The sequence below is a fragment of the Urocampus carinirostris genome, chromosome 17, assembly GCF_059441175.1.
Source record: "Urocampus carinirostris isolate Australia breed hairy pipefish chromosome 17, RoL_Ucar_1.0, whole genome shotgun sequence".
Taxonomy (NCBI): Eukaryota; Metazoa; Chordata; class Actinopteri; order Syngnathiformes; family Syngnathidae; genus Urocampus; species Urocampus carinirostris.
The window spans coordinates 21544207-21566853 of NC_142365.1; the positions used below are offsets into that span (position 1 = coordinate 21544207).

At 39.4% G+C, this 22647-nt stretch overlaps 1 protein-coding gene across 1 annotated transcript in view; it reads left to right on the plus strand.

The window, feature by feature from the left end:
• Positions 1-19494, plus strand: part of tmem164 (transmembrane protein 164) — a 34558-nt gene extending 15064 nt beyond the window's left edge. Inside the window, exons 3-6 of the mRNA XM_088321538.1 lie at positions 3209-3275; positions 5467-5545; positions 7799-7899; positions 9739-19494. Of these exons, the coding sequence (XP_088177664.1) occupies positions 3209-3275; positions 5467-5545; positions 7799-7899; positions 9739-9945 (454 nt within the window). The 3' untranslated portion in view covers positions 9946-19494. The remainder of the gene's footprint in view (positions 1-3208; positions 3276-5466; positions 5546-7798; positions 7900-9738) is intronic.
• The last annotated feature ends 3153 nt before the right edge of the window (positions 19495-22647 follow it).

Sequence of the window (22647 nt, forward strand, 5' to 3'; positions counted from 1 at the left end):
AGTCTTTAAAAGCCTTGAATTTTACTTGCTTTCAGCTGTAGGAATCCTGCTAAAGTCCAGCAAACAAAACCGTGGAAGCAGAGGGGCACAGGAACTTTTAAGAAAATGTCTTGGTGGTAAAAGTTTGTCCATTTCCTTCCTTCTATTGTGCAAAATTAAAAATAAGCAGACTAATCTGCTGAGTGAAAGCAGTTTTAAATGGCTCGTTTTGCTTCTGGCATGAAATATTCACAATATTGTTAATTCGGAAGCCCGTTTTAGGTTTTAAATAAAACCAAAATTTCACTTTTGTTTACCACCACCCCTCTCTGTGTTCTAATGTATTAAACACCTACTAAAGTACAGGTAAACATGTATTGTTTTGTTTTTCTATGATTTCTGGTTACTGATTATGATGTCAATTTTACTCAGGGACTATTAGACAATGACAAGAGAAGCTGAAAATTCTGCATGGCTTTTGTACAACATTGAAAAGTAAATGGTAGGTTGTGTGGAAACAACTGCCATAGCTAATGCACACCCCTCACACATCTTCACTGAATCTGAAGTTCGATCCGAACTAGCTTAGTGCAAATAAGCATTACCAATGATGCAAATAATAACGGGTAATTTGGCTGTTAGTCGTTTCCATGTCATCTTGCAAATGTGAGAATTTGTATACGAGCGAGTCATTCGAGTCAAGGATCATTTATTTACATAAGCCTTTATCACAAAAAGTGTCAAGGACTGCACATGCCACAATTCCCATCTCAGCCAGCTGGACAATGCAGACAATAATGACATGTCTCAGGTCCCGGCGCTTGTCCACTGACTCCAGGTTCGTCCTTTTCCATCACCAGCAAAGCACTTGGTTAGGACCGGTAAACAGAATAAGGAGGTTGGCATAATCACAAAATATACAAAATGAGTTTGTCTAGATTTAAACACCTTCACTGATGTTGTAGCTCTTATCTCTGGGTGCGCAGACCATTCCACAGCACTGGGGCCGGAATAGAGAATGCTCTCTAGCCTGTGGATTTCTTCTTGGCTCTTTAAGTCTCAGGTAGATCAGTGTTTTCCAATCAGGCAAGTCCATGCAAACATTTGTATTTTAGTAAGAGAACCTTAAAGTTACATCTTAAACGGAGGGGGAGCCATTGCAGGTCAGCTAAAATTGGGGTGATTTGAACAAACTTTCTTCTCCTAATCAAGAGTCTTACTATCGTTCTTTGAACCAGCTGCAAACTTTTAATGCTAGACATTAGGTAAACCCGAGAGCAATACAGGGAGTGCAGAATTATTAGGCAAATGAGTATTTTGACCACATCATCCTCTTTATGCATGTTGTCTTACTCCAAGCTGTATAGGCTCGAAAGCCTACTACCAATTAAGCATATCAGGTGATGTGCATCTCTGTAATGAGAAGGGGTGTGGTCTAATGACATCAACACCCTATATCAGGTGTGCATAATTATTAGGCAACTTCCTTTCCTTTGGCAAAATGGGTCAGAAGAGGGACTTGACAGGCTCTGAAAAGTCAAAAATAGTGAGATATCTTGCAGAGGGATGCAGCACTCTTAAAATTGCCAAGCTTCTGAAGCGTGATCATCGAACAATCAAGCGTTACATTCAAAATAGTCAACAGGGTCGCAAGAAGCGTGTAGAAAAACCAAGGCGCAAAATAACTGCCCGTGAACTGAGAAAAGTCAAGCGTACAGCTGCCAAGATGCCACTTGCCACCAGTTTTGCCATATTTCAGAGCTGCAACATCACTGGAGTGCCCAAAAGCACAAGGTGTGCAATACTCAGAGACATGGCCAAGGTAAGAAAGGCTGAAAAACGACCACCACTGAACAAGACACACAAGCTGAAACGTCAAGACTGGGCCAAGAAAAATCTCAAGACGGATTTTTCTAAGGTTTTATGGACTGATGAAATGAGAGTGAGTCTTGATGGGCCAGATGGATGGGCCCGTGGCTGGATCGGTAAAGGGCAGAGAGCTCCAGTCCGCCTCAGACGCCAGCAAGCTGGAGGTGGGGTACTGGTATGGGCTGGTATCATCAAAGATGAGCTTGTGGGGCCTTTTCGGGTTGAGGATGGACTCAAGCTCAACTCCCAGTCCTACTGCCAGTTTCTGGAAGACACCTTCTTCAAGCAGTGGTACAGGAAGAAGTCCGCATCCTTCAAGAAAAACATGATTTTCATGCAGGACAACGCTCCATCACACGCATCCAAGTACTCCACAGCTTGGCTGGCAAGAAAGGGTCTAAAAGAAAAAAAACTAATGACATGGCCTCCTTGTTCACCTGATCTGAACCCCATAGAGAACCTGTGGTCCCTCATCAAATGTGAGATTTACAAGGAGGGAAAACAGTACACCTCTCTGAACAGTGTCTGGGAGGCTGTGGTTGCTGCTGCACGCAATGTTGATCGTGAACAGATCAAAGCACTGACAGAATCCATGGATGGCAGGCTTTTGAGTGTCCTTGCAAAGAAAGGTGGCTATATTGGTCACTGATTTGTTTTTGTTTTGTTTTTGAATGTCAGAAATGTATATTTGTGAATGTTGAGCTGTTATATTGGTTTCCCTGATGAAAATAAATAATTGAAATGGGTATACATTTGTTTTTTGTTAAGTTGCCTAATAATTATGCACAGTAATAGTCACCTGCACACACAGATATCCTCCTAAAATAGCTAAAACTAAAAAAGCCCCACTCCAACTTCCAAAATATTCAGCTTTGATATTAATGAGACTTTTGGGTTCATTAAGAACATGGTTGTTGTTCAATAATAAAATTAATCCTCAAAAATACAACTTGCCTAATAATTCTGCACTCCCTGTACATTAGAGTCCAGAACAAATTTTTTATAGTTCAAAATGCAGGTAATTTATTCATCTTTTAATTTTCTATATAGCTCAGTAGAAAAATCAAATTTTCTCGTACTTTTGCTGCACTATCTCGGAAAGTCAACAGCTCGTTCACAATGGTGATGGATATAAAAGCTTCTCATAGGCTCACAAGTCAACAGAAAGCGAGTAACTTCCCACCTGCTCGTATTAGCTCCATTAAATGTGAGCTAATAAACTCAAGTGTGCAATGGAGAAGTTGATTCACACAATTGGTGGATAAGCTCAGTTAAAGTGGGGGTGGATGTTTTCCTTGATTAAATCTTTCTTAGTGACCACCACTAACTTCACAGACATGTTTTTTTTTTTTATTCCTAGGCTGCAAGTCCATATGTTGAACGGCGCTCTCTTGGCTTTAATGTTTCCTGTGGTTAACACCAGGCTGGTAAGCAAGCAGAATCCTCATGCAAGCTTGCACTTGCACTCATTGTAGGCTTTTATTTTGCAGAACTGAAAAGAGTTTGTTGAAAGAATACAATATAAAATTGACACAACTTTTTAAAACAAAAATTGCATTTTATATGTCCTTATTAATACATCTGACTCGAACAACTGGCACATAACTGAAGTTGGCAGTAACCCGAGAAATAACCACAGCGGTCTTCCTTATACTGTCAGTCTTTATTGAATCGAGAAGTGCAACAAATAGCCTATTTTTTTATAAAGCACTTGTTCTTAACTGGTCTGATTTGACGACCTACCATCCTACCCTAATTACAATCCACAACCCAGACCAGAAAACATTTGCATATTTCAAATGTATTGAATTAAAAGGATTGTTTATAGCCGTAGCCGTTACCGCTTTTGCTGTTAGTTCCCGGTTAGCCTGCTTTTTTTGCCAGCTCGCTCCTTTTTTTGCCAGCTAGCTCCTTTTTTTGCCAGCTCGCCCTTTGTTGTTCCATTGGTGCATCTACCTGCAACACAACGCCTCGGCATTCTCTACAAAAACTACAACATTTTCGCTTAAAACTTCTTCAACTAACTATAACATAAAACAATATGGTGACCAACTTGGGTGCTGGTGTTCCTCCAATGATGTCACAGCTCAGGTTGACAAAGACAAGACATGCTGTATTCAAAACGCATTATCTGGGAAAATGCTTGGAATATACTTATAAAAATCTACATGTAATATTTTGTTGTCGTATAAAAATTTGGGAATACCTTTAAGAGAGACCTTCACGCTCCACGAGTGTGATCTTAGTTGCCTTTAATAGCCCATTCATGACTTCTATTTTAAGTCAAATCGGGTGGTATTTCCTACCTGAGATCACTCACTTTTGGACAAGGCTGACAGGCTCGTGGTTGATAAATGGCAGCCGGTGATGCAGCAAATACAGTCGAGCCGCTCGTCACTCGAATGCCTCTGTGGGTTTTATATTTTAGCCTATCATATCTGGCATATAATTCTGTCCTCAGACACTGCCAAAAAAGAACTGCTTCAACACATGTGCATTTAAATGAGAATCGGTTTCTTTACATAGGTCTCTGCAAGCGCGCGTGCCCGCTTTAAGTGTCCGGGCAGAACAGAATGTGTCTTGGTTCCACTTTTCTTATAACCATTTTTATGTTAATTGGGCTCTTTTGATCATCAAAATTTGGACTTAATGAATCGATTTATGTTCTTTCACGTAGGCAGCAGGTCAAATAGCTGGGCTGCTGGATGTAACCCGTCATTGATTTGAGCTTTGCTAAGGTCACCATGTGGAGTAGATGTCCATCAGGGAGGGAAGAAGGCAGGCAATGATGCACTGTGCTGCTTTCACTGTCCTCTGCAGCCTCCCTCCGTCCGTGCAGCTCCCATAGGAGGTGCAAACGCATACTTGTAAAAGAGACGTTTGGGAGCTGATCCTTAATATCATAATAGACATCCCTATTTTTTAATTAATCTTGCAGTGAGAAAGGCATGCCCTTGTCATTTGCTTGTGTCAGGTGTACTGGTATGACTCATTTGTGGAAGTAAAAGCGCCACCGTGGCTGAATCATCCATCCATTATCTGCACCGCTTTTCCTCAGTAGGGTCGCGTGGGGAGCTGGAGCCCATGCCAGCTATTTTCGGGCAGTGGGCAGGGGACACCATGAACCGGTTGCCAGCCAGTCGCAGGGCACACAGGGACAGACAATTCGCTCTCTCATTCATACCTAGGGACAATTTGACCGGCCAATTAACCTGACATGCATGTTTTTGGAATGTGGGAGGAAACCGGAGTGCCCGAAGGAAACCCACGCAAGCACGGGGAGAACATGCAAACTCCACACAGGAGGTTTGAGCTCACGACCTCAGAACTGTGCCGCACACGCGCTAACCACTGCTCTGCCGTGCTGCCTGTCTGAAACATCACTTAATAAAATTCAGATGCATGAATAAACATACCAGTCGGCGCTAAACCTCAACAAATTAAATGCAACATCACTTTTTGATACAATGCTCCTTTTGACTGACGACGATATGGAAGATATTTTCTTGATCACAATATTGCCTTTATTGTTTTCTATTGTAAGCAGGAACTGTTGTAAAACTGAGGTGGTGGGTGGCCAATATTTGTTATTTTGATCTCTCCGATTTCTCTCCACAGCTGCCTTTCGAAAAGGAGATTTACTACATACAGCACTCCATGCTGTATCTGGTGCCACTTTACCTTTTCAGGAAAGGAGGTAAAACTCTTTCCCTGCTATATGAAGAAATACATTTCTAAATCAATACCTACAAATGTATGCCATATAAATAAATTACCATAACAAGTAATACCTAAATATATACAATGTATGTGTTTTAATTAAGTTGTCATTGACAGCAATGTAGTGAACATTGTTTGCAACAACATTAGACATGGCACTGCAGGATAAACACATACTAAAGACTTAAAAGGGAAAGATACCTTAAAAGAATAACAGGATAAATGGGCAAAATTTTTTAAGGTAGTGCTTCGTGACTGGCCTAATTTGTAATAATGGTGCAATCAAATGTACTGCGAATAACATTGTGCATGTTGCTATTTATTTTTATTTTGGTTTTTATTTTGTCATGTATTTTGTGGCGTATTTTGTCAACCTTGTTGCTGAGTTTTTTTTACCTACTGGTTGAACAGTAGTTAAAAGCCTAGCGAGTTTGACCTGTCTTCTCTTTAAATAACATTTTAACAAAATATACAACAGAATAAATACTTATTATAGTACAGTAAAAAAATGATAACAAAATGTGATTGCATGTATGTCCAAATTCAGGTATTAAGTGATTCATTTATCCATCCATCCATTATCTGCCCCGCTTATCCTTAGTAGGGACGCGGGGCTGCTGGAGCCCATCCCAGCTATCTTCGGGCAGTAGGGAGGGGACACCCTAAACTGGTTGCCAACCAATCACAGGGCACAGAGACAGACAACTCACTCACTCATTCACACCTAAGGACAATTTGAACCGGCCAATTAACCTGACATGCATGTTTTTGGGATGTGGGAGGAAACCCACACAAGCTCGGGGAGAACATACAAATTCCACACAGGAAGGTTTGATTTCATGACCTCAAATCTGTGCCGCAGACGCGCCAACCACTGCTGCTCCCTCAATACAGTTCTGAAAAAAATCTGAATAGAACCGGTCAGGTGGTGGGTATTTCTTTCAACCATTAGGGTAGTAGGGGCACCACTTCCTGTGGTACGTCTCTGCAGGCCAACAAATGTTTTCACCCGGTCTCAAACCGGGGGGGACCTTTCGCGTGTAATTATGTACTACAGATGCTCCCCTACTCAAGACCATTCGACTTACGAAAAACGGTAAATACGAACATTTTTTTCGGGATTTCGAAAAATATCCAGACATTGCTGTAAGTTAGATTTTGTATTGTGTACCTTTTACCCAGTATATGACATTACTGTAGTGCTTCTTTCCGCCGCTAGCGGCGTGTGGTGCTTTGAGAGCTCACCCAGCATCCATCTGGAAAAAAAAAAAAAATCAGCCTCCTCTTCCTAGTTCATGTGTAAACATTCCATACTGTATCTCCAGCGCGCTAAGAACTTTGACGTTTTTATTGTTTCATATCTCGTGCATCCATCCATTCTATATTGTTGGTGTAAAGCGTTTCTTTTGAAATGAAAGTGTAATAAGAAAGATTGATGCGATTGAGAAAATGGTCAAATCGCTTTTTTTTCGGCCACTTTTTACCACGGAGGAGGAAGTCGCCGAACTATAGAAGCTCATTAAACTGAACTTTATTTATCTTTATAGAGTGTATTATTTTATGAAATGTTTATGATGCAGTACGTATTCTACGATGCGATACCCAAAATTTTGAACCCAAATTGTTTTCCCCCAGTGATTTAGGATCTAGTATCTCGTGACCCGACTAATCTCTGAGGACAGGGATGATCCTTTAAACCGTAAAACAACGGCAACCATTTGATGAAGGTGCTGTATTCTCCTGATTCAAATCAGGAGGCTTATCTTGCCACTGGTAACCATGGACACCAGTATTACGTGTTTCATGTGGGGTAGGAAACTTCTTCCCCAAAAAACTGCCTGGAGAGGGATAGGCGCCGCCAGTCTGTACTTGCCCAAGACACACCACAGAAAGTCGCACCCACAACCCTGGCGATTAAAAGTTTCATGACTCTTGAAATATGCAGTGTCATACTTCTTTCTCTTATCTGGCAACGACATAAGCTTGGAAATGTTTTCTCTAGGTCTCAAGTTACCATGTTGCGGTCAAAGGCAGTGTAATGTAAACTCCCTCCATCCTTTTCATTAAAAAACAACAAAACTGGAAAAGCCAGTTGGACACCACACCCACATTGCCCCTGCAGTGTTTTCCGAGATGAACACTTGTCAACAATGCGTGAAAAACGCAATATAGTTCTTTCTTTGGGAGCTGAAAACATGGATCTATTTATGAATGTTTATTCCTGCTCTAGGTTCGTACAAGCCTGAACCACTGGGAGACATCTGGTGGGCGCTGCTCTCCACAGGAATCCTCTTCCTTTATCACTTTCTCTTCTTGCAAGTTCTTGGCCTGGTAAGAGAGAGACCCCTGCTGGTCGAATGCAATAATGTATTGTTGATTTTTTTTTTAAGGGAGTGGTACCAAAATGGTCTGACGTTGAGGACCCAACATCCTACCCCTATTTGCAAGCTGCGACCAAGTCAGGGGAAAAAAAATCAACTTCTTTTATGCATTGAATAAAAGGCAGTTCAAACCAGATATAGTAGAATATATCTATTCTATTTTTTAAACAAAATCCCAGGCAATTCCAGAACAACTTCAAGTGATAAAATTCATTTTAATCCTCAATGAGGTGTATTGTCAATGAAATCGAAAATACTTAAAATGCCATGACAAACCATGGAGTGTAAAAGTGCAACAATTTTGTTTTGTTGTTTTTTGTAATTTTGTTTTGTTGTTTTTGTTTACTCATCTGCTTTCCACCAATCAGGGAACTGCACCCATCGGGCTGCAGTCCATTATCGCATATTGCTGTGAGGATGTCCGACAGTGCGTGCTTTTGTGGGTGCGTGTGCCGTTTTGGCCCGCCAAAAACTAAATGCTCGGTTGTGGCTGTGATCCGTTATCCCTAATCAACCATTGCTGGGAGTTGGGATGATTTGGATCAAGCATGTCAGATATTTTTTCTGTTTTTTCCCACTTAAAATGAACAGCACCAGCCTAGCCGTGATCCATTATATCTGGTTGACTTTGCTGCGAGTTCGAAAATGAACATGTTTAGCTTCAGCTAACCCAGGGATGTAAAATCTAGTTTGGCTATGGGGCCAGATCCGGACTTTCTGTTCTTAGGCGGGCCATATCAGTGAAAGAATGTAAGGTTAAAATGTTTGCTTTTTCAGTATTTTGCTTTATAATTCAGCTTACTTAGGAACCGACCCCACTTTTTATAATCAATGGATGACAGGGTTTATTTTCTAATTAAAACACGTTCATTCACAAACAAAAGGGGAATAAATATGTTCAGGTTTATCATTGAATGCGTTCAGGTTTATTTTAACAATTGAATCAAGTTTTACACCTGAACCAACTCGCCACAATACAGAAACTCAAGTGTGAGCTCTGGAAAAATAATGTTTTTGCCTTAATTGACATGCTGGTCTGAACTAGAAAATCCAAATTTCGAGCAGTGCATGGGCAGTAAAATTAGACTACATTAGATCAAACTACTAGTCTGGACCTCCTAAAACTAAGAGTACAGACTACTTACGACCATTTGACTTACGAAAATCGGTAGATACAGAAAAAAGTTTGTGTGTAAACATAGTATACTGTATCTCCAGCGCACTAAGAATTCTGACATTTCTATTGTTTAATATCTTGTTCATCCATTCAATATGGTTGGTGTAAAGGGGAGGCGAGCCATTTCTTTTGAAATAGAAGTGGAATAAGAAAGCTTGATGCGGTTGAGAAAATGGTCCGATCGCTTTATTTCGGCTACTTTCCACGGAGGAGGAAATAGCCTAACTTTTGAATCTCATCTTCCTAAAGTAAATTAAACTTAACTTTATTTATCTTTATAGAGCATAATATTTACTTAAATGTTATTTTCTTTAGTACAAAACAATACATATACAACTTAAGTCATACAAAATATAGCACTGAAGCAACTAGTAACAAATTCAACTTACGAACGATCTTGTTGGTAAGTAGGGCAGCGTCTGTATATCGTTTTAGCAGCCAGGGGTAGCATTTGCTATGCATTTATTTTAAAAATCAAAACTTTTGATAGAAATGACCTAGAAACCCGCCCCTTTTTTTGACTGGGAGCTGGATTCAATCATCCAATGGGGCCGGGTCAAACCTGGGGGCTGTATGTTGAACACCACTGACCGGAGCCTTTTCTCCTCGCAGGTGACGGAGGTGAACCTCAACAACATGCTATGCCCGGCCGTGTCGGATCCCTTTTACGGACCTTGGTACCGCGTGTGGGCGGCGGGCCACCAGACGCTGCTCACGCTAGTCCACGGCAAAGTTTTGACGTTTTTGTCACAACACACCGGTACCGCGTACAGATACTTCCTGGACACGCTCCGACTGCGCAGCAAAAAAGTCGACTGAAAACATGTCAAAAAACCTACCCCCGATGCCTTTTACGTTGCTTTGAGTTGCCATTTTAGTGTTTTACTGTGTATTACTTTGCACCGGGAGCTTCTCATTTATCAGTCCAGCCGGCAAGTGGTCCTCACCGCAATGGATTTCATCAATTCCGACAGTGTTCGTGATGTTGCGATGGCAACGCTCCTCGCATGGGTAGCGAGGCTAACGGGTCCAAGTAGGCGGGATTGGAACCTTCCTGTTTTAAAGTGACAGTGTGGATTATTTGACCATTAGATGTCAGTGTAGTGCAACCGAAAACGAGACGTACAAGGAAGAATCTACATAAACTCAAAAGTAACCAAAATATACAATTTTTCTTGCTTTTTTTCGGGTCGTGAAGTTTCGTTTTTTTCAAGTACTCGTAGCAGCAAGATGGCAGACGATTATGTCAGCTCCCTCTAAGTCGGGTTGTCTTAAACCTGCAGCCCGCAGACCATATACAGCCCGAAGGATGATAGTTTGAGACTCTCACTGTAAAATGAATGTCAATGTAAAATCTGCGTCATGGATTCATTTATTGCCGATTGATTCCTGTTGTTTTTTATCTTTTAGACTTTATTTTGTGTCGAAAATTTCAAAAATATATTCGAGAACAGTGGAATTTCCATCTAATCTTTTCTTGTGGAATAACCCAATATGACCCAACCACACCTCGATTTTAACTCCGGTGGCTCCCAAGTAGATTAAGTTTTAGACCCCTGCTCTAAGTGAGCCTCACGTTACTTTAAATAAATGCTAAATTCTTGACCTATGAGTATCTTTTTAGAAACGCACATCTTTTATCATATCACATTTTATTGCTTATTTTTTAAATCAATATTGTTTTTTAAAATAAATGAAGGCTCTATATCAGGAGTCTCCAACATGGTGCGACAGGTAAGACCACCTGAGTAGCCTGCGGACTGGTTCTGAAAATATATCATGGGTCATTGTGTTTTTGTTAGGAAATTCGATTTCTTTCTGGAATGATGTTTAGTGGTTGACTGAGCCTCCTTGAACCGCTAATAATTACAACATTGTAATAACATAGTAACGACATAGTAATAACATGTTGTTTTAGAAATGCAAATTAAACTGGTAGCCCCTTTGCGGTAAAAAGTAACAAATATTAGCTACACGCTTAAAAAGATTAGCTACCTCTGCTCTAAATAATACACACTGTCACTTTAATTTGACAATCTTAATATCGTCAAATTCAGCCCAAATGAGATAGAATTGTCCTGCTGCACACAATCCCACGCCCGCTTTTTGATTCCAGACTGCACCCAAAACATTTCAGCCTTCTTTTTGAAACAGTTTCCGGCATTTTGTTTTTTTTTCGCCCACCGTCGATCTGCTGTTTGGTCAAAATGTGAGTGTTATTTGCCATTTTCTTAGTGCGTACAAACTCTTCCGTCACGCGCTGTAAATGTGAATCTGAGAAAATCGGAGGGCCACTAACAATCTGTGAGTGTTGTCATACTTTAATAACTGAATGTTGGAACAAAGAAGGGAAGGAAGAAGCGTATTTCTGCGCGCGCCATTCCCCTTTGCCTTTAAAGTTAGGGCATAACGAGGGTATTTTTAATTGTAGCCGCAACACTGACCAAACAGTAGTTTAGAGGAGAAATCATCTGAAATGTGATGGTAAAAGGGATTAGGCGCACTGCAACTTGCGTAGTACTGTAAATTCCGGACGACAAACGGCTACTTTTTTTCCAGTCGGTATTTAGTAGTCAATATTAGTACCGTATTTTCCGCACTATAAGGCGCACCTAAAAGCCTTTATTTTTTTCAAAAGCTGACCATGCGCCTTATAATACAGTGCGCCTTATATATGGATCAATATTAAGTCGCTAAGTCTTGTAACTAAGGCAAGCAGCCGCCGACTAGATTTTCCCCCGAACGCGAAGTCGTCCGCGGTGTATGCTGGAATTTATATACCGGCGTTTCATTGGCTAACCAATGTGTCAATCATCATTTGAATCGATCACTATTGGCTAAAGTTATTCGGAGGTAAAGGGGGCAGATCCTTTTTATCATTTACAGGCTCGCATAGGCTAAAGGGGCAAAACAAAGCCTGCAATTGGCCGAAAAAGATGTGTCAATCATCAGTTGAATCGATCACTATTGGCTAAAGTTATTCTGAGGTAAAGGGGGCGGATCCTTTTTTATCATTTACAGGCTTTCATAGGCTAAAGGGACAAAACAAAGCCTGCAATTGGCCGAAAAAGATGACTGTGAATATGATGTTGGGTAGAACTACGCCATAGCGATAACAGTATTTTACTATTCTGTACTGTATTTGTAAATATTTTACTCCTGGATTTACTACACTCACGGATATAAGAGGACCATGGTTGCACATTATTATTGAACGCAACGACTTTGGTGAGCTACTCCGGCTATATATTCTCCCGGTATCTTGTTTCAGACTGATCTCGATGTGTTCTATTTTTAAATTAAACTCAATTCCAAGTGTTGATTGTCATATGCACAGTAAAGCTGCGAGCGAAAAAAAAATAGAAACTAAGGAATGGTTGGCATTAATCTTCCGAATGATATTTGGAACGATTCATTTGAGTTACATCGTACGGACACTGTTTCCGTATATGTCTGAGACACGTATTTGCTTCTTTGCAAGCTTTCGTAATGTTAAGGGGGTAATACGTTTGACTGAACTACCTGACTTTTTTGTCGACGTTCCCATTGTAGCGCCTTATAATCCGGTGCGCCTTATGTATGGAAAATATAGGACCAAAATCTATTTTTTAAGGGTGCCCCCTATAACCCGGTGCGCCTTATAGTGCGGAAAATAAGGTAATGTTAACATATACGCAGGAGAGTGACAAAAAACATTCAACGTACCGCACTGACTATAATCCCGAAAGCCCGTATAATCGCAACAGACTACGCATACTGCCACTTATCTTAAGTTCTCCCATGACAAAGTAATGGGTAGTTTAAAGTATTGCTACTACTATATTAAGTATCATTATACTTGCTGGTATTCGTCATTAACTGAGGAGGGGTAGACTATAATCGAGATGACAGTTAATGGATTGATTAGTCTAATGTGACGTCACCATCACCACAATAACAGTTGGTACTACAGACGCTGCCCTACTTAAGTGTAAGTGTGTTTAAGGCTTGTATAATTAACCTATATTGTTTTGTACTAAAAAAAAAAATAACATTTCATAAAATAATACGCTCTATATAGACAAATAAAGTTAAGTTATTAACTTACTTTTGGAAGATGAGCTTGAAGAGTTAGGCGACTTCCTCCTCTGTGGTAAAAAGGTGCCGATAAAAAGCGATCCAACCATTTTCTCAACCGCATCAAGCTTTCTTATTCCACTTTCGTTTAAAAAAAAAAACGGCTCGCCTCTTCTTTAAACTTTACACCAACCATGTTGAACGGATGCACGAGATATTAAACAATAAAGAAGTCAACGTTCTTAGCGCGCTGGAGATACAGTATAGATGTTTACACTCAAACTAAGAAGAGGAAGTGGATTTTTTTTCTTCCGGGTGGATGCTGGGATACCTCTCACTCCGCCACGCGGCAGAATGAAGCACTGCAGTACTGTCCTGTTCTCGGGAAAAGGTGCCCACAAAACAAAATCGAACTACAAAAAAAATGTTCGTACCTACCGTTTTTCGTAAGTCGTATGGTCGTGAGTAGGGGAGCGTCTGTACTTGTTAAGTAGATTCCAATCATTCATGTATAATGATTTCTCATGTAGTAGTACCGATACTTGGTCTCCTATCACTTTGTTATGTGCGCAAGGGATGGGAGAGCTTAAGATCAGTCCCCTGGCTCAGCATGTATAGAGGCTGTTGTTTGGACTTCAGAATTTTAGTCTGTACAGTTCATTGAGGTATGTTTTGAGAATGTTTTTTTAGAACAGTACTCCTGCGAATATGTTTACTAATTAATATTGACTGCAGCGCTCGCCGATTAAGACAGTTTGATTGATGCAGTCTACAAACACGTGTCTTAATTGCCGCGCAATGTGTTACTTTTGTGTACTGAACATTTCCCCACTATTTTTTTTTTAATTTAAGAAATGGACGCAAATAAGTTCATCTTTATAAGTTAAAGTTTCCTGCATGTGGCTTTCTATCAGATGTTTTGTAGTCCGGAATTTACTAACAAAATGAACCAATTGTGCCATGTTTTTTTTCTGCAAGAGCACACTAATCATTAAATCACTGTTCGAATAAACGAGGATTTATCGATTATATAGAAACCCTTCAAAAGGTTTGGGTCGCCCAGACAATTTTGTGTTTTCCATTGTAAAGTCACACATTTATTTTTCAAACGGGCTGTCCAATGTGTGTGTTCTTTTGCCTATTTGAATCTCTTCCTTTTGTTGGTCCAGTCTCAGATATGGCTTTTTCTTTGCCTCTCTGCCGCAAAAGCCAACATCTCGGGGTCACCTCTTCACTGTAGATGTTGACACTGGTGTTTTATGGGTACTATTTAACAAAGCTGCTAGTTAAGGACCTGCAAGGCGCCTATTTCTTAAACTAATGCAGTGGCCGGCAACCTTTTCTGTACCGTGCCCCGGTTGAATTTCTGACAAATTTCTTGCGACTCAGCACACTAATAACATTACTCGACATAATTGGTAATAAGCCTAAATCCACTATGTTATCACTTGACCACTAGGGATCCAACGTGGTTCCCCTCAAGGACCGCTAAAGTGCCCGCGGGCCTGTTTTGAAAATAGTTCACCGCTGTTGTTGTGTTTTTATGGTAAGACAAATTGTAAGTGGTTGACTAAGTCTGTTTAACCCATTCAGATAATTGATCTTGTAATAACAAGGTGAAGACATAGTTATAACTAAATTATTTATTTTATTGATGCATATCAAAATGGCCGCCCTTTGCGCTAATTAGTAACAAAAAGTAACAATTGGAAAACTAGGGGAGACCCCTGCTGTAGAGTATAAGTGTGTCTTAAGTCTAGATTTTAATACTTCCACAGAGATAGCAGATTTTATTTCAGAAAACGGACCATTCCACTGCACCAGGCCCCTAATGAAGAACTCTATTGAGCCTGCAGAGTTCTTCTTGGCTCTTGGAAACACTGGTAGACTGGCATTTTACCAGCTGAGGCTCCGAGTGCAGCTCAGCTTAAAAAGCTTGGAGCCTTCTGATTTCGATGAAACGGGAAAAGGCTCTTGATTTTATCTCTTCGTCACACTGTTTTTATTCACGGTTCCATGTTGTACAATGTTATAATTCAGCGTCATGGGAATGAGTTCAGCCAAAACATTGTTTTACAACGATGCCTGCGAAATCAAAAAGATGAGACAACGTGGTACAGTGTGACGTTGAGATGAAAGCTAATGCCTTTTCCTATGTCATCAACGACGCTCTCACTGCCGTGATCCGGGTTTGATTCCCGTTAGCCATGGCACAAATGTGTGATCAACCATTGCTCAAATACGGTAATTTACCTCTGTAAAACATCACGAATATTAACGTTTTTTCGTAGGTAAAAAAATGTATACGGTTTAAGACACGGATGTCAAACTCATTTTAGCGATGGGCCGCATGCTAGAAAAAAAATCTCACTGGGGTCCTCACTGGTAGATTAAAGAAAGAAAAGAAAAGAGATGGATTAAAACAAAGAGGGGTTGGGGGAAAAAGAGAGAGAGAAGAGGGAGAGAGAAGAAAGACAGAGAAAACAAAAGACATGAGCAAGTGAGAAAAATAAAAGACAGAAAAAAGAAGAGGGAGAAAGAGGGAGGGAACTACAGTTGCTTTGCCTGTGGCACCTGGCTTTGGTGACAACAAGTAGACATGTTTTAAACTGCAGCGCAATTTTATCTTGTACTTCTCAGTATTGCCTCACGGGCCGGATATAGTCTGTTGGCGGTCCGTAGCCCGGTGGTTGCCAACCACTGCTCTAATATACTTGCCCACTTTCTTGTTTTGTACAGTGCGATCCCTCACTTCTCGTTGTACTCTGTTAGTGCTGTTCTCCAAAGGGAGTAGTACACACCATTGTAGGAAATCTTCGATTTCTTGGCAATTGAATTTCTCATATCAAGAACAGACTTTCAAGTTTCACATGAAAGTTCTGGTTTTAAGGCCATTCTGAATTGTTGATCGCAGCCAAAAATGTGACGCTCCAGATACTGGACAAGCTCACTCGAATCATCCATTAGCCTTCTAGCGCATTTAGCAAACACAATGTACTATTAGTACACTGGAGTGCTGGGTTGCTATGGAGATATTGCATCAAAGAACAGATATTTGCTTCTTAAATACTGTAATCATTTAGTACGTTAACTATATTTCTTATACGTTTCATGTTATCTTTTCCTCAAAAATAAGGACATTTTTCTAAGCGACCCCAAACTTTTGAACTGAGGTGTAAATGATTGTTTTTAGCACGACATTTTCCGACACAAACCCCAAAAACGTGGTCATCTGCATGAGGTCACTTTGGGTCATTTACTGACATTCGAAAGCAAGTATTAATATTTCATCGGTCGCGTCATGTACTATGTATGAGAGGCCATTTGAGGAGGGAATCATATTTACTCTCACATTAAACATCATAATCTCACACACTATACTCTCATACCCATGCACAAACACTAATACACTCACTAACACATACTATTATACTCTCACACACAAACTACTCTCTTACACATACATATTTCTAAACTTTCACACACACTACTAACCCACATACTGCCATACACAAACACTGCAATAGACTCTCACACATACTATTATACTCGCTCTCACACAGCATTAAATTTGTTATTACTATTACTTTGGGTACTTTTGGTTACCATGACGATGCACAAACTTTAATACACTCACTAACACATACTATTATACTCTCACACACAAACTACTCTCACACGTACATACTACTAAACTTTCATATACACTACTAACACACATACTGCCATACACAAACACTACAATAGACTCTCACACATAATATGATACTCTCTCTCACACACTACTATTCTCTCTCACACAGCATTAAATTTGCTATTACTATTAATTTGGGTACTTTTGGTAACCATGACGATGCACACTGATCTGTGTGTAAGTTAATCACTAAAAGTGTTTTCCTGTTCGACCAAACTAAGTTCCTGATTTATACTACGCATTATAATTGTTAGTGTGCTACTAGCATGTGTGAGAGTGTAGTAGTGTGTATATGAGGGTGCAGTAGAATGTCTGAGAGTATGTTAGTGTCTATAAGAGTATAGTGGTCTGGGTGAGAGAGTATAAAATAAAGTGTATTGTATATAAGAGTAGAGTAGTATTTGTGAGAGCGTATACTAGTGTATGTGAGAGTATAGTCGTGTGTGTGAACGAGAATATTGTAGTATTTGTGTAAAGAGGTCAGTAGAGTGTATGGAAGTGTATGTTTGTGAGTACATTGGTGTGTATAAGAGGATAGTAGTATGTGTGAGAGTATGGTAGTGTGTGTGCATGAGAGACTAGTGATCTGTGTGAGAGAGAATAGTATTGAATTGGATTGTTAACAAGAGTATAGTAGTACTTGTGAGAGAGTAAGATGTTTTATGTGAGAGTATAGTAGTATGTGAGGAGCATAGTGGTGTGTAAGAGAGTACTAATATTTTGTGAAAGTGTAGCAGTGTGTATGAGAGTATCGTAGCATGTGTGGTAGCAAATAATGTGTGTGTGAGAGTATTGTAGTATGGGTGAAGAGAATAATAGTGTGTGAATGAGAGGACTAATGTTTTTGTGAACGTATGGGAGTGTGAATGAGAGTATAGTAATATGAGTGAGAGTAGTGTGTGTATGAGAGTATAGTAGTATGTGTGAGAGAGTATATTAGTATGTATGAGAGAATAGTAGTGTGTATGAGAGTATAGTAGCGTTTATGCATGGGTATGACTGTGTAGGAGTATAGTAGTATGGTGAGAGATGAGTTGTGCATGTGTGAGAGTATGATTTAATTCCTCAAACGGCCTCTCATGATGTATGGTTTTTTGTGTGTGTGATGCATCATTGTAGCATATTATACAGTGGAAATCTATTGTTTTTCAAAGGAAGAGGAATGTTTTTGTACTCTAAAGGGATTCTATTGCTTTTTAATAAAGTTATTTCAGTTAACCCAAGTATTTGACATTTGTTTTCTTATTCAATCTCTCGACAAACACGTTCCAAGATCTGGGGGCACATTTTTAGTATCCTTAATTCAGGGGTGGGCAAACTAGGGTCCACGGGCCACGTGCAGTCTGCCAGGCTTTTTTGTCTGATCCAACGAACAAAAATGGTAAAAAGACAATTCTCCATTTCTCTCCCCCTGTAGTTCTTCTTTTTTCTCAATTTTTTTCTCTTCCTTACTTGCTATCTATTGTCACGGTTGCCACGGCACCCAATTGATCACGCTTCCTTTGTCAGCCCGTCAACAAACCTCTGCCACGCAAGACGTGGGTTCTGACTCGGTCCTGCTTTCCTGTTGGTATTTTCCAGTCCGGTGTTGTTCCCGTTTATTTTTGTCCTGTTAAATGTTGGTCTCCAGTTTTCGTTCCCGTCTTGTTTGTCCTGTTGATTTTTGATATCCTGTTTCATTATCTATACTGTCTGTCTGTCCCGTCCCGTCCTGTCTGTATCGATCTGTCTGATATCAACTCGGGCAATTGGAATTGATCTCGACAGTCTCTGGCTTCCTGTTTTTCCCCGCCAGACCACTGTTTATGACTCCCCATTTCTCGTAAAATAAAAGGCTTGTGTGAGAACATCACGCGTTTGGGTCCTGATCCTGTTCTGGTTCTTGACAGCTGTTCATTTTTTCTTTCCTCTCGTCTATCCTGTCTTCCCTCCATTTTCTCTTTTACTGGCCCTCTTTTTTTCTGTCTTTTTTTTTAACATTTGATAAATCTCTTTTCTCAGCTCATTTTCTTTCTCATTTTTAATTTCTCTTTAATTTTCTTTTTTTTATCTTCTCCTTTTCTTCCCTCTTTTTCTCTGTTGCTGTCACTATTTTTACTCATTCTCACACCCTCTCTTTTCCTCCCTTTTATTCCCTCTTATTTCTTCTCTTTTCTTATCCCTCTTCCTCCTTTCACCCCTCTATATTTTCCCGTCATTTTCTCTATTTCTCTCCGTCTTTTTTTCTGCCATTATCCTCTCCCTCTTTCTAACCCTCACTCTATTTCTGTTTTTTTCTATTATCTTTTTCACTTTATTTTTCTTTCCGTGTTTTTTCTCGTTTCATTCTTTTCTTTCTTCTTCCTCCACCTCGTCAGTTGAGTTTTTATTCTACCATGTTGCCCTTGAATTAAAACGAGTCTGCCACCCATCACATGCAAATGCCACTTTTATTTTGAAAAACCACACAACACGCGATTGACTTGTTGTTTTTATTGAATAATTGATTTTAAAATGTAACAATGTTTAAAACTACATTTTCTTCACATCCACTCACAAACTCCAATAAGCCTTCTATATATCCTTCCCAACTCCTTTTTTTTTTTAAATAGATTTGTATTTTCCTTTTTTTTTTTTTTTCCAAAAGAAAATGTTCAAGTTTTAACACACTAACAGCAATTTCAGTAGAGGGAGAAGGTCCTAAATCTACAGGGAAGAGAGTTTGGAGCTCTCCTGTTTCGGGTTTTTCCCGCCATGATGCAGAGGGGGTAAACCAACCTGTGTATGTTGTCAACATTTTCAAGTTACTAGAGCAGTAAAAAAAAATGGTTGGCATGAGGGACTACGCCAGGTAACCCTCGCAACCCAGGCCACTGCAACTAAAAAAAAAAAATTTATACAGTGACACGTCTTTCCGTGCCTCCAAAACTCCGATGTATAAAAGCACTCAAATCATTTTGAAACTAGATTCTTTTGAAAAGAACGTTCCGTGTACAAAAACAGTCATCATCTGGGTGTTTTGATGTTTTTCTTTAAATCCGGTATCATAAAAATGATTTTTTTTTTTGTATCCCTCCCACCGCGACTACTGTATCAGTGCGATAATATGCCAGTGCAGCTACTGGGTCCACAGTAAAGCAAATTTGTACGGCATACAAATAAAAGAAGAAAGAAAATCCCTCTTTTATACAAAGTATATTTGCTGGTCTTTTGGAGAAAAAAGAAAACATTTAGAAACCCATAAAGCTACGAGGCACAACATGGGAGTTCTTTTTTTTTTTTGAAGTAACATCAACAAAGGAACAAAGTCGCAAACAATTGGAGGATTGATCTTGCTATATGGAGAAATCAATGTACAAGAATATAAATAGCTGGACAATGGAGGAAATGGACATATGGATTCATCATATCTATAATATGAAATAAATAAAATTTATTTATGCATTTTGTTAAGTAGTTTGCCAGATTTTCTCGTTTATTAGGTCGTATACTTTGTGTATCATTATTTATTCTGTCATGTTTTTGTTGTTTATCGTGTAATGTGTTTTGTTCGTCGTTGGTTCCTTTATGTTGAGTATTTTGGAATGACTGTTGTCGTGTATATAGACGTTGGTCGTGTATTTTCTGTCATGTATTTGTCATATTTTGCCTTCTGATTTGTCATTTGTGTTGTGTATTTTGTAATGCTTATTGTCGTGTCCTTTGTTAATTTTGTGTATTTTGTTTTGTAATTTCTTGTTCTTTCAAGTATTTGTTGTTTATTTTATTGCGTATTTTGCAGTCTGTCATGTACATTGTATATTTTGTAATGCGTATTGTTCTGTACTTTTGTGCATTTTCTTTACTTTAATGTATTTTGTCGTGTATTGTCATTTTTGTTGTGTATTTTGTAAAGCATTTTGTCGTGTACTTTGTTTGGTCGTTTAGTCTGTCATGTATTTTTCATGTATTAGTATTGTTGTGTATTTTGTCGTTTACTTTCATGTATTTTGTGTATTTTGAAATACGTTTTGTTGTGTACTTTGTGTTTTGTTTATTCTGTCCCATATTGATGTTTGTCATGCATTTGTTTGCGTATTTTGTTGTTTTCTCATATTCTCTCATGGAATTTAATTACGTATTTTGTTGGTTATTCTGTCATGTATTTTGTCATGTATTTTTTCGTGCATTTAGACCTATGTCATGTATTTTGTCATGTACTTTTGCCAATTTTGTTAATCACAGATCACCCAAATAGTTAAAAACCTCAGCCAGTCATAGCCGCCCCTTCATTTGAACATTTTGTGACAAAATACACACAATATAATTAATACATGAATGGCAAATTGCATGAATTGTATTAATGTCATTAATGTATGTTTCAATTCTTTATATGGCATTTTACTATTTACTTGTAACTATTTAATTCTACATATGGCAGGATCAGTCCTCAGTAATCAACGTACACAAAGAGAATTTTTTTAAGTTGTTTTTTGTCAATTTGCAGGGGTTTTTTGTTGAAAGGACAGGAAGTCAAGCCTTTAGCATCTTTGATACTTTCAAACCACAAACGTGAGCTCAAGCAATTTGATTCTTCCGATACGTGGGTGTGACTAGTATCCTACATGCGTTTTTCTGCCGAATATGTTCCTTATTATAATTTGAGGGGGAAGAAAATCTTGGACATCACCCAGAATATGAGTGGTTTGAAGCCCAGTGACAAAATGGATATGGAGTGTCTCAGCTGTGTTATTAATTTGCAAGTTCTCAAGATTGCTCAGGCCAAGAAATATGAAGGGTTTAACTGCTATCACGTTGGCGTTCACCTCAACTTCCAGTTCATTTATTGTGTGGCTATTTTTAAGCAATCCGAGGAGGTCGGCTTCAATATGAGTCACTTGTGACTAGATGTGTAAAAACGTGGAGCCGATGAGACTTCTTGTCCTTTCAAACCCGCCCGGATGTCGGGTGACACGGGGACAATGACCGACGACGGAAAACAAAACACCGGTTGAACAGTTCTGCATATTTCGAGGAGAGTAAAGGTAACACGTGTAAGATTCTCTCGCAACAGATCTCGAATGCCCTAAGTACATTCGACGGGTCTGCTGCTGGGAGTCGCCCCCGCTTCGGTAGACGTGAAGGAATATCTTTTTTCCCATAGGGAACTCATCCCAAATAATCGCCCTCAATGGATTTGAGGAAAGCAAAAGGGACGGGATGCAGGGGTGGGGGGGTGCTACGTCAGGGGTTAGGAACCTTTTTGACCCAAAGAGCCATAAAAGCAAAAAATGTTTTAAAAAGAAATTGAGAGAGCCACATTTTCAGACAAAATTGAAAAAACTGCCAAACACGCTCTCTAGACAAAAGCTAATTCTTCAGCACATTTTATTTTACTGTGTGTCATTTGGTGATTTCATCAAATCTATGAAATGATAATGTCAAATCCTGTGTCCCAAATCAATATAAATATGCAATTTAAAATTTGTCTTTCACCTTCAGTTAAGAATGTTGAGGCAATTTTTTTTCCATGAAATTTGTCCTTAACGGTTTTAAAACAATGCGCATGCAAAGTTCTTTTGTAAAAATGTCACAAATTACGGTAAACGATAAGCATATCGTCATATTCCCTTTCGTGTAGACTGCACTGAGCGAGAAGAAGGAAGTGCCTTGCGCTGTGTGCAGGGATCCGCCCACCTGTACTGCTCACCCAACTTTTATCAGTTGAAATGGTTTCTTATCTCTTATCGAACTTCTGCATTAAGTTGCTTCGGCTTTCTATGGACCAAAATCGGGATGAAATCACTTGACTT